Source organism: Sinohyriopsis cumingii, chromosome 12 (genome assembly GCF_028554795.1).
Source record: "Sinohyriopsis cumingii isolate HCF-2022 chromosome 12, ASM2855479v2, whole genome shotgun sequence".
NCBI classification, from domain to species: Eukaryota; Metazoa; Mollusca; class Bivalvia; order Unionida; family Unionidae; genus Sinohyriopsis; species Sinohyriopsis cumingii.
This window is the reverse complement of record NC_142972.1, coordinates 34,872,548-34,885,880: the sequence shown is the minus strand read 5'-3', so window position 1 is coordinate 34,885,880 and position 13,333 is coordinate 34,872,548. Positions and strand designations below refer to the sequence as shown.

General features: G+C 34.8%; 1 protein-coding gene across 5 annotated transcripts in view; it reads left to right on the top strand.

Annotated features, from left to right (window-relative positions):
• The window catches only part of LOC149786238 (ubiquitin carboxyl-terminal hydrolase 45-like), an 86,552-nt gene that overhangs the window by 27,010 nt on the left and 46,209 nt on the right, over positions 1–13,333 (top strand). For all 5 annotated transcript variants that reach the window (XR_016424892.1, XM_089976609.1, XM_089976611.1 and 2 more), the window contains 8 exons: positions 1,850–1,987; positions 5,066–5,169; positions 5,524–5,633; positions 6,908–6,999; positions 8,516–8,563; positions 9,120–9,263; positions 9,769–9,902; positions 10,445–10,532. Coding sequence is in view for 4 of the 5 variants with exons in the window: in XM_089976609.1 (XP_089832735.1) it covers positions 1,850–1,987; positions 5,066–5,169; positions 5,524–5,633; positions 6,908–6,999; positions 8,516–8,563; positions 9,120–9,263; positions 9,769–9,902; positions 10,445–10,532 (858 nt within the window). In the remaining variant the exon portion in view is untranslated. The remainder of the gene's footprint in view (positions 1–1,849; positions 1,988–5,065; positions 5,170–5,523; positions 5,634–6,907; positions 7,000–8,515; positions 8,564–9,119; positions 9,264–9,768; positions 9,903–10,444; positions 10,533–13,333) is intronic.

The following is a 13,333-nucleotide window of genomic DNA, read 5'->3' as shown; positions in this document are numbered from 1 at the left end:
CACGTCAACCCCTGGCATATTTAACTGCCTGAAATGGTGTTCTGAACAAGTGCCCACTTTCCCTGTTCATAGCTAATAAAATAGATTTACTAATGAGAGATCTTGTTATATGTCCTTGAAATTAACAGTTGCTTATTAACACATTAACCCCAGGATGTTTTTGTCATTTTCGCCTGAAATTCGAGTAGGAAACACATTTTGAAAGCTATTTCTGAATATATCCTAAGACATCAACATCCAGGTGATTTTCCAATTGCCTAATGCCTAGTTGTGTTAGAAACATCGTTTTTCATTGGCTATTTGGCTCGTGCATGAGCAAAAGGGTAAAAGTTGGAGTTCTTTTCTATTTTTTATTTTTGCTTAATGGATCCATTATTTTCATATTGAGACCACTCTTTATTCCAAATGCCCATCTTATCCTACTTTTTGCAAAGATTCGTCTGTCTGTTTGCAGTTCATACCAACCATGAGCGAATTTTTGGGTGGGAAAAATTTGGGTCCAAAAATTGAGATTTTTCCCTCTGTATTTTGTAGTGCAACTAGAACTTCCAGATTATTTGGTATCATTGTAGAGCTACATCTGTCTACCTTTCTATAACACAACCCACTTTAGTGTATCATGCATGACCTTGACTCTACAAAACTCGGCAGTAGGCTACTACCTCCTGTCACGTTAACTCGTCGCCAGGGGTTAATGTGTTAACAAGGATTTTTAATTTTTTTTACAAATCATCAAGGAATGGCTACATTTGTAATTTATGTGCATTGATGATGCACATGTGATTAAATATGCAAGGAATATTCAAATTTGGTGATGTCATCAAAATGCACCCATTAACACATTAACCCCTGGAAGTTTTTGCCTGAAATTCGAGTAGGAAATACATTTTGAAAGCTATTTCTATCAACTTCCAGGTGATTTTCCAATAACCTAATGCTTAGTTGTGTTAGAAATGTCATTTTTCATTGGCTGTTTGGTTCGCGCATGAGCAGAAGGGTAAAGTTGGAGTTCTTTTTTATTTTTTTATCTTTGCTTAACGGACCCATTATTTTCATATCAAGACTGCACTTTATTCCAAATGCCCAGCTTATCCTACTTTTTGAAAAATTGCGTCTGTTTGCAATTCATACTGGTCTGCCTTAGATCTGAGACCAAAAAGTCTAAAGTCCAGACATAAAATCAGATTCAGTCCATGGGCGAATTATGGGTGGGAAAAAATCGAGTCCAATAAATGAGGTTTTTCCCTCTGTATTTTGTAGTGCAACTAGAACTTCCAGATTATTTGGTATCATTGTAGAGCTACATCTGTCTACCTTTCTATAATACCACCCACTTTAGTGTATCATGCATGACCTTGACGCTACAGTGCTCGGCAGTAGGCTACTACTTCCTGCCACATTAACTCGTTGCCAGGGGTTAATGTGTTAATAGTTGCTTTAAATGTTTAAGTTGGAGAAACTTGCATGTGGCATTCGGTACTGAGGCTGCAATGGTTATTTCCATCAGTCTTCCATTTGAAATATAATGAGAGGTCTGACTAGATCAGTTTCTTTCAGTTATATCCAACAAGATTGCAGAGCAATAGATACTGTTTTAGCTAGCTTAATGTGCCATGGGTTGAAGTGGATCGATGACCTGTGGTCTAGCAAAGATGATGGGCAGCTCAGATTCTTTTGTTGGGTAGGAGAAAGTTTTTGTAATCCTGATCTTTTCTTTGAAAAACTAAATTCATTATAGACATTTTCCTTGCAGGGCTAATGGATCAGAATTGGAATTGATACCTCATGTTGCATTTGTAGAATGTCTGTGCAGTGTATGATTCAAATTCTCTATCTGTTGCTTTTATAGGGATGTGCCAAAGAAGCATCATGCTCCAAGAAAACAGACCTGGTCTATGAAGACATCACTGAAGGGGCCACCGGGTCTGACAATTTGATGGAAGCATCAGACCCCACCATATGGGTCTGTCTGCAGTGTGGAAATCAGGTAATTACTTAACAATGTTACTGTTGGGGCAGTATACCAGTCCCTGCTTTTACTACTAAGAATTTATTGAGACTTTGGGGGTTTAGCTTCCCCCTGTACTGCCTGTGCTGTATATAACGTATCTTACATAATGTATTACATAATGAATCTTAATATGAGCAAACAATTCTCTCAGTTTCTGATATCTCCAAATCAAATTTAAATGTTAATACATGCACCTTTATCACCTGTTTTACTCATCATCTCGTTTTCATGTATTGACTAGCTAGTTAGCTAGCCAACAAAACTTTTCATGATAGCAGCATATTATGTTATCAAAAACAATCTTTTTATGAGTGAAAAATCCACCTGATAAAGATGCATTTGTGAATTACTTCTATTTTTCAGTATATTCATCTAGATCAGTGGTGACTGTTGATAGTGTCCTGGGTTTGGGTTCAAATCCGATCACTAGATTAACCTACGTTGTGATGGTTTGCCCCAGGGCAAGGCACTTTACTTGCCTTGACATGATATGGTCTTTATGTATTGCACTGACATAAAAAGACAACCAAACAAAGAATATCTATGTCTATCTGTAATGCTCTGGTGGTCTAGTGGTTAGATTGTCCGCCTCGGATGCGGGAGGTCATGGGTTCAATCCCTGGCTGTGTCATACCAAAGACTTATAAAAATGGTACTAACTGCTGCCTTGCTTGGGCTCAGCATTAAGAGGTTAGTGTTAGGACTGGTCAGCCTGGTATCAGGATAATATGACTGGGTGGGACATCATGCTACATGTCTGTGGCATGATGCCCCAGTGCTAGACATCACTATAAACTGCCACACTGCAGACATCGTAGTGATATGAATGGAAAATTGTTCAAGCTACGTTTAAAAAAAATGCAAAAATCCAAACTCTATATGTACTGTCTTTTGTTTATTTCTCATCTTCATTCTAACTATGTAGTATGTAGCATTGAAGTTTGCATTTTTTTTAAACCAGATATGTGAAAGTTACTTTATGAAGTAGAATTTGTAGTGAAAAATGCTGCCATTTCAATCATATTTAACAGTCGTGTGATGGAGAAAATGATACAAACTGCACTTGAATTCTAAAATTAGAATTGTTCCAGTCCCCAAAGATAGCAGGATGAGGATAATAGTTTAAAATTATTTGTACACTTCTCCCCCTTACTTTGTGTAAGTTATGGCGTGCGTTACTTCCTACTTTGTGTGTAAGTTATGCCAGTGTTTGTGAAACGATCCCCAGTACATGATGCAGTTGGTGGTAGTAAACTCTTTTTAATGAGGGAGAGCTGTACTTACAAAGGATGACTAGACTCGCTCGTTTTGTATAATATCTGGCATATCCAGTGGGGATATAATTTTCTTGTAAATGTAATAATAAATTGGTTCATTTCTTAGTATAAGAAGCTAATTTCCTGATGTCAGAAATTATCTAATACATTTGTTGACATTTGATGTTCCTTTTCTCTATTATTAAAGTAATTGTTTATGATATCTTCTTGAAAACACTATTCATAAAGATGCATCATCAATACTTTGTGACAACTGCGGTGTTAACACTTTGAAGTAAGAGTGGTAGAAATTTTTTTAGGTCCCCATTCGTTAAAGTAAATATTTTCTGCCAGATTTCATAATTGACAATTTATAAAATAGCTTTGTTGATATCTAGGAATGACACACAGTATGAAGTGGAGGTGGGCACTTCATTATTATATGTGACTAATATTTCATTCTGGCTGTAAATTTGTGGTTTGAGGCAACAAAGAATTCAGTGGAAATAACTTTCCAATGTTTAAAGGAATTTCTTCTCAACTTGGTGCACATGTCAAGCATGTTCCATAGTGGAGTCAGTTGATACATAAAAAGTTGCACATTCAGCTTTTGGTTCGTAGACCAAAAGAGTCTAGATACTGCTTGGGCATAAAATAGGGCTGCCAAAGTGGCTATCTTGAAAATCTGGTAATTGCTACTCCTCCTGAATCGCTGGCCGTATTAACAAAGGGTTTTAACCAAAAGATTTTTTATGATATCTAGCTGTTTCTAAATGCAAATGTGCCATTCTTACATCCAGTATGGCTGCCATAATGGCCCACATCACACTACTTCACCAGAATGGATGGTTGTATTGTCAATAAGTTTTCACCCAAGGACATCTAAAAATATTTAGTTTGTCCTAGCTGAAAATGGTGGCAATCTTAACTCCAATATGGCCACTACAGTGGCAAATTTTAAATTTGTTTCATCTTTAAAGAATAGGGTGGCCGAGTGGTCTAAAGCGCCCTCCGTTATGGATCATTGCCATCTCACCTCTGTCTGCGTGGGTTTGAGTCTCAGATTGAGCCAATGTGTGTATGTGAGAAAGCTTTCCAGTAGCTTCTTGTTGGTCTGTGGTTCTTCCCGGGGTTTTCCTGGGTTCTTCCTCCACCATTAATACTGGCCGCCATGTATAGCCAATCATATGCTGAAAAATGGCATTAAACCCTACAACAACAACAACAACAATCTTTCAAGAATATCAGAGATGGTTTCAACACTTGGGAGTTACAAAGAATTGGTCTGATCTTGTATTCCAGGACATTATGTTTTGGACAGTTGTGCATCAGTCCCATTGAGGGACTCCTGTTTGATCTTGTATATATATATATATTGTTATCTTTGGGATTTTTTCTTCATGAAAACCATATTACCATGATTAAGTAATACCACTCGAGGTTAAAATTTTGATGGCATATTTGCAATTTATATCCAGATGATTGGATTAGATTTTAAGCATTTTTATTCAGTCATACATGTAAGTACTCCATGCTTTTCCTTTCCCCAACAGTTTCCATATATGTGTGAGTTAACATTTACAAGTTGACATTGTCAGTGGTTCACATGAGTGATATTGGGCACACTTCAGTCTCCTAATTAGCTTGTGAGAGCTCAGTTTTGCGTATTGGTGAATGTACTCCCACTATATTATGATTGTGTTATACCCCAGAATATATATTACTCTAAAAATTGGTTTCTAAGTGTTATCAAAGAGCATATTTTACTCTAGAAATTGGTTTTTATTCTCTGATTCAGGGCTGTGACAAGAACTCCACTGAGAAACATGCATTGAAACATTTTGAAACCCCACGGTCCAATTCCCATTCTCTGATCATCAATACCACCACCTGGATGGCTTGGTAAGGTGAAATTTGTTTACAGAAATATTGTCCTTTTTGCACTAAACGTTTAGAACCAAAGATCAGGTAATAACAGAAATGATTTCAGAATGAAAGGAAACTTAAGAGAAAGGTGTGCATATATATTTTGACCATCAGATCTATTCCTGTGTTGTTAGAATCTTGTATTCAAAGTTTCTGAGTTTAAATCCAGAGTATTCATTGTTTATTAGTTGTGACATCGTACTCTAAAGAAATCACACGTTGATCACCCATCAGACAATATGAGGCAACAAATTTTAAGATTTATTATGTAAACATGTGTGACTTGCTTAATTCTGTCAGAATTTTGAAAACTTGTGTATTAACATTTAGGTGCTCTGAATGCAATGCCGAGATTCCAGTTGACCGCAGCAAGCGGCTTGTAGAATGCATGGAACATCTTAAAAAGTTGGCAGGAGTAGGAGCACAGGACCCACCTGGAGGTAAACAAAAATAAATATTGCAAAATCAAAAGCCAGATGTATTCAGGGAACAAAATACTTAGTTGCCTGGGAGGAATCCTATATGATTGAGACAAGGGGAGCACACAACTTGAATGGACTGATAAATAAACAATTTTCCACTGCCAATCCGTGTTTATGCAAATACCTTTGACTCAGATAAACATGTCATGGCTTCACTCTGGCATGTAGTCATACTTTCTATGTTAAACATTTTTAAGTCAGTTGTCTCCATCACCACTCTGGTGGCCTAGTGGTTAAAGCGTCCGTCTCTGAAGCACAAGGTTGTAGGTTCGACCCCCAGCCGAGTCATACCAAAGACTTACAAAAATTATTCTAACAGGTGCCTCGCTTGGCGCTCATCATTAAGAGGTTAGTGTTAGGACTGGTCAGCCTGGTGTCAGGATAATGTGACTGGGTGGGACATCATGCTACATGTCTGTGGCATGATTCCCCAGTGCTGGACATCACTATAAAACTGCCACACTGCAGACATCATAGCAGTATGACTGAAAAATTGTTAAAGCTACATTAAAAATCCTAATCACACACACACACAGTTGTCTCCATCATTTTTGGCAGATGTACAATGCACCGCTGTCACACACTATTGGTTAGTTGGCATTACATTCTAAGGGAGGTAACTCATGAAATCCAATATATGTTGCTAGGACAAAGCACTAAAATATCTGTTCGATCTGCCAAGGTGTATATAGGTTTATCATATTGGAACCTTGGCTAGAGAAGATGTGTCCATAATGATTTTGTATAAATAAATTGTGAAGAAGATATTATATACCCGAAATTATAATGTATATATATATTTTATATAACTAATATTTAACTTAATAACTAGAATATGAAATGAATTTATTACGTGTAAAAATAAAGAAGCAATCTGAGGAATATAGGCTGAAATAAGAAATGTTTACATTCTACCCATTATCACTAGTGATATTTGCCAGTGCAAAGTCAGTGGAAGAAAATGGGAGTTAATTAAGTTTGTCTTCACATATGATAATTCAATTTTGGTCATCAGATTAGTCATAACTTTAAGAATTGGAACAACATTAGCATTGAAATGAACTCTAATTAATTAAATGCCAAGTTTAAAGGTTGGATTTACTCTTTAAATGTTTAAAGCTTCACAAATGAAATTTATTTTAATTTGTTTAATTTAGAAGTTTGTCTAAAATTGTATAGAAGTTGTACATTCAGTAGATACTGTACTACCTTTTTTGTTTTCTCTGTTGTAGCCCGAAATACAGCAGGTCCTACTGCATCTTCCAGTGCTGATATCTTAAAAGGGAGTAAAGGTTCCAGTGTATCATTAAGCCAGAAAGTAATGGTATGGAACCAGATTTCTCATTTAAAGTGCCATAATGAATTTAAGTTTTAGAGCACTTAAACAATAATAAATGATTTTTGTGTCCGAAGATATATCGACATAACAAATATAACATTTTCTTTGTCTGAACACTTGCACACAAATTTGGAGATACAGTTGGCTAGATCACCAAACATTACACAGCACTTGTCAGCTCTTGTTCAGTTACCTTGTCAAAAAACACTCTGGTTGCTTTTTTGTTCTTATTTTTATGCGTATTTTCTGATTGTCCAATATGACATTCAAATAAATTTAATTGACCTAAAGACTTCATTCTTCACATATTGTATAGCACTAACAATGTGAGACCTAAAATAGAGCTATATTGTTTATAGTACTTACAGTGTATATTGTGCTTAGCGTCACTTATAACCTTGTTTATTCCTAAAAATTTAGCTTTATTCAAAATGTTGTACCTTGTCACATTCTTATATCAAAACAAATTGTTGCTGCATTAATAATTAGATACCGTATGTACATGCTTATAAGTCGAGTCAAACATCAAACAACATAGATCTGCATTCTGCGATGACAGATTTGGTCTGTGCAGTTTGCATGCAGTTGGACTCACACATGAGTATATACAGTACCTGTCATTATTTCATTGTGTGTTACTGGTTCCATATTGAAATTAGTTGTTTACATTTTCAAGGTGGAAAACAATGCAAATACTGTTGATTTTCAGCAATGTTAATGCAGTAATGTATAAAGTGACAATATTAAATGGAGAATTTATTGTTAATGCTGTTATAACTTAAGGGTAATGCTAAATGCATGTCATTGCTCAAGGAAATTATCTATTTCAAATAAAAACAAGACGAAAATATGATTAAATATACTTATCATTAATTGTTTTCCACTTAATTTATATAGCATGATTTATAACAATCCCATCTGTTCCTTGACAGAGTTAGCCTCTCAACAAGCAGAAAGTTGTTTTTCTTTTAATTTTTAAAATAACATTACAGCTGAGAGAACACACCAATCTGCAAGTTATGAAACGAGAGTTTTCAAGGTTCCTTAACTTATTGTATGGTTCTTAAAGGGCTGTGATCTCATGTCCTGCTTTATTATTTCATAAAAAAATTTATCTTGAATTAATCAAGGGTGTAAAAACTTCTATAGTGTCCCAAGACTAAGTTATTGTACTATTGTTTTTTATCAGAACAAAATGCTCAGTGTCAACAATTTTTTTATATCCTCTGCTAATATGCAGTCTAAATTAGATATTCTATGAATGAAAACTGTAGTCTTGAATTGATGTGAGTGTTGAGCATCTAAAGTGTTTAAAAATTTTGCAAATCTAATTGAAAGGCATTTGCATCTAAAAGAAAATAATAAATGGAGTACTAATTATGGAGCATCAAAATATCCAGTGCACGACATGAAAATGCATGGTTAGATTTAACCAGTTGGAAATTGTCTTATTAAACACTGTAAATTGTGCGTTGAAAATTGTAAACTTGAATACTTGCAGGGGCTGAGTAATTTGGGCAACACATGCTTCTTCAATGCAGTCATGCAGGTGAGTGTATTTACATGAACAAAAAAGATACAAAAAATAAATATATCTTCCTTTACTTCTTAGCACAGTGTAATAATGTGTTGAAAGTGTCATTGAAACCCACAAAAACGAAATCATCGACCCACAGAAATGCTCATCTCTGTATAAAGGTTCCCATTTTCACAAAAAATGTTGTTTGAAGTTAGGTATATATGTTGCTTCAGTTAAATCTGTAAAATAAAATATTTGATTCAAACTTTACTGCAAATTTGCTGCTCATTTTGATGTAGCATACTTACAGACTTTAGCATTTAACTTTCTGTGTACCTCCAGGTTCAAGGTACGCTGTGTTTATGAAACTTTATTCATAAATGTCCTTGCACAAGGTTTGTAAGCATTCCACAACAAATAGGTTGCAGTAACCATTCAATTAATAAATGACTGCACTAATAAGAGGTAATTATCAATTTGTTCATATAAGCTCATTTTTATATTTCATTTCTATTCTAATAAAAGAGTCTGGACTTTTTTTGAATTATCTCATGATGAGTAAATAAATCTGACATTTTTTCTTCAGAATTTAATTCAAACATACAGTCTGGAGAACCTTTTGATGGAAAGGGGCAAGAAAGGGGGACCACTCTTTCTGCCAGGCAAGCAGTACATCAGTGATGATTCCAGTACCTCCAGTGGAGATGAAGAGGATGCTATTAAGGACTTGGTATGGTTCTTAAAGGTTTTCTTTTAATAGCATAATATGTTCCAAGTGCCTCTCAACTTGTTGTTCATTAGAATTAGTGGACAATTTTCATTGTCTTGCCTATTTAAATATAGTGAGACATAGGTGTCACTTTCTAATGGCAACAGTGGCATGTTCAGCTTTAAAGAGTTTTTAAAAAGTATTTGAGAGTCAGATATGGCTTGGATACAATATCACAATTATGAAGGTGAGACTAGCAGGTTCTGCAGAAGACTTGTTACTTTTTTTAGTATTAGCCAAGTCTTGTGGAATATTTCTGATACGGCATGCTTTTCATGCTAGTTATTCCAATAGATTGTGCAGATTTGTTTGTGTAAAAAGTACCTTATTCTTGAATATTTCAGTATTTATTTTGTATCAGAGCTGCTGAAGATGTATTCAGGCACTTGATTTCCAACATGTACATGTTTTAATTCAAAGGTAACAGTTTTTCTTTTTCTCCATACCCATCTTTATGTTGTTTCAGCCTAGCATTGAAATCAACCTTACAGAAGCTGGACCCCTTACTACAGCTCTGGTATACTTCCTCCAAGAGATGAACACAACAACTCGAACCAACATTATCAACCCCAGTGCCCTTTTTGGACAAGTCTGCAAAAAGTAATTTCACTTTTACAGTGTTCCCTTGCTGTCATGAACCCCACATCTTCCCAACCCTAGTCATAACAAAGACCCCCATGTGAGCTTCAATAACCCATCTTTACAAAGAATACTACTTTATGACAAGTATATCTTCTTAAGGAAGACCCAGATTTGTTGGTTTAAACAAGAGATCACTGATGTACACTTTCGATTAATCTCATCTCTTGTCTTACAGCTAAAATAAAGAGAAAAGAGATCCTCTTAATTGTCTGATGTTACTTATGGTAAGTTTTCTAGTCAGCAGATGTGTATTTATTTCTGTTTGTATATAGATTTTGCATCAGTTGGGTTAAAAATATGTAATCTGACAACCTCCTCATCTGATATCCCAGATAATGTAAAACAACATTTTTATCCAGCCATGTCACAGTATTGTCAATTTTGACATTTTGTATTCATCCAGCACACTTGCTCTATTCTTTATGGGAGGAGAAGGCATTTTTTCCAAAAGTTTGAGTCAGTCCTGAACCATTTTTTCAATTGATATCATTTAATCATAGAGCCCCGATGTTTAAAGGCAACCAGCAACATGATAGTCATGAGCTTCTGCGTCACCTGCTAGACAGCATGCGATCTGAAGAAATCAAGGTAAATAATGTATTCATTTATAATTCTTAGATCAGAAGGACAAGAAAGAAAAGAACCCATTTATAATGTATAGGCAGGACATCGACATACTTTTGTAACATCTTTGTTGTTGTTGGCTTTTACGTAGTTCAATTTTACTGATACTTTTGCATGCACAGATTGACAACTTTTTGTTATATTCATTATGAAGGGTAATGTCAATTTCAGACAGAAGTAGGTTACAGTGACCACTTTTCATGCCCCACTAACGTTACTGGGTATTTGGAAAATGCCTCAGCAGAGCAGGTAAAACATAGCATTATACAGAATTCTACTTGGAAAGCTGTTTTATTGGAATGATCCTTTGTCATCTTTGGTAGCCACTTCATTCTTTGCTAATATGGCTTGGGTAAGATTCTACAATAGTTAAACTTGTTGTGGTAGATATATTGTGCATTCCATCAGCACAACAGCTAAGTGGGTTTGCCCATACAAAAGCATTATGCAGGTCCTTGCCCATTTTCACTTGCAGGTGATGTGTACTGGTGGTGTGACTTAATTAGGTTTTCATAGACATGAAAGTCAGAGAAACTGATTTAATATAAATAAAGATTGGTTACTTGTAAAGAGTAGTTGATATGAAATACATACTTAAAAATTCTGCACATAGGGTTCCCATGCTACCAGGAAAAAGTCGAGAGAAATGACAGTTTTTTCCTGACCATGAAAAGTCCTTGAATTTTGCAAATATTGATGAAAGTTGGGATAAACCTGGGAATTTTCTGCCAACACTTAACCCGAAACAATCACATAATTGAGTTGTAACTAAACTGGTTGTGAGTTAAATTAATCGCGTTCTAACCAGAATAATCGGAGGGTGCAGTATGGATCAGTTGGGTGCTTGCAATAAACATGTATGCTGAGGCAATCCAAACACTCAGTGGATTAGATTCATGTGACTACTACATTGACATGTGCTCTCTGCTTGATAAATCACACTGGCCAGATTGCTGGTTTTTACACAAAGTATCAGACTTTCATTTAATATAATTAAATTTCTGTACAACAACATTAAAAAGGAGTTTGTTGTTGATATCACATAACTATTAGACTTCAGATGTCTTTGTTTGAGATTTGTGAAGTCTTGTGACTAGTAATGCAAATGGTGAGCAACAGGTTAGGTTTCATCTATGCCGTAGTTTCGTCTAGTCTGTCAGCGGATTAGAGACATAACAATTATAATACTTGCCATTTCTGAGAAAAAAAATAATTTTCCTATCGATTTCATGCAGGTATAAGTCGATATAACATAAGTGGCGGCAAAGTCCAGATTTTCGATATGCAATTGCAATGACCCCACACCCCAACCTAAATGTCCAAATATTAAAAATTGGTTGGGAATATTTGGAGGAAACCTGGATTAGAAAGTGGACTGCTAATTGTTTTAAGCCAAATTTGTAGTCCAAATTGCTGAATCTCAGAGCTGAAATGAGAAATTTGTTGTCCCTTGTATTATATATTAAAAAAACGATACGAGTCCCTGTATCAATACATGTTTGGGGACTGGTTTAATGAATTACAAGAAGACAAGATGATTTTAAAGAAAATTCAGTCCTTGTTTATACAACAGTATATAATTTTGAAGGTCTTTTGTCAAAATTTAAATCAACCCTTATGAAAATGTTTTTTAAATGATGGATTTATAACCAGATCATGATAAGTTGTTTGAAAATCTTGTTTGGGATTTTATTGGCACAGATAAATTCAGGTTTTAATTCTTTTCGCTGCAAGACAAGATTCTAATTATTTACATTTATTGTTTTTTATATTTACACTGTAATAGATGTTTACTTTCTATATGATGCATATATATATATATTGCTATAGAATTCTTTAGAATTAAAGGTTTGAAAGGAATCAAAACTAATTTATGTTCATTGTGTTGTTCCCACTTAGCAACATAATGCAAGTCAGCAAAATAAAGTTAGAATTTTTATTCTGTACATTGAAATGACTTTACATGCCAATTTGTAGGAATATAATCAAACTTGTTTCGTGTGATACATTTTGTGGTTTTGTACATGATCATCTTTTTTTTCTTAGATGTTTTGGAGAGTCTTGAAAGAGAAACATCTTAAGTTTTAGAAAATGCATGTTTTATAATCTAAAATGTTCTTTAATTTCATCCTGGAAATGACCTGGAAATTTATCTTTAGAAAAGCGTGGGAACCCTGTGCACATGTATTTAAAAAAATTATATTTTGGCAATTACAGAAAAGAAAATTCTGATAAAATATAAATATTATATGAGCAGTATGTTTATAATGTATACAAGGACCAAAAATGAAAATATATCAGAAGTTATGTTCTTTCATTTGATCTTTTGTAAACGAGTATCAATTCAAGCCTCCAGCTGATCTTGAAATACATATTACCTCACACAGAGTGGTCTAGTGGGAGATAAATGATACTGACTGAAGAGTCCATTGAAATTATGATTTTGAAATACATATTACCTCTCATAGAGTGGTATAGTGGGAGATTAATTATACTGACTGAAGAGTCCATTGAAATTATGATTTTGAAATACATATTACCTCTCACAGAGTGGTATAGTGGGAGATTAATTATACTGACGGAAGAGTCCATTGAAATTATGATTTTGAAATACATATTACCTCTCACAGAGTGGTCCAGCAGGAGATAAATGATACTGACTGAAGAGTCCATTGAAATTATGATTTTGAAATACATATTGCCTCTCACAGAGTGGTCTAGTGGGAGATAAACGATACTGACTGAAGAGTCCATTGAAATTCTGA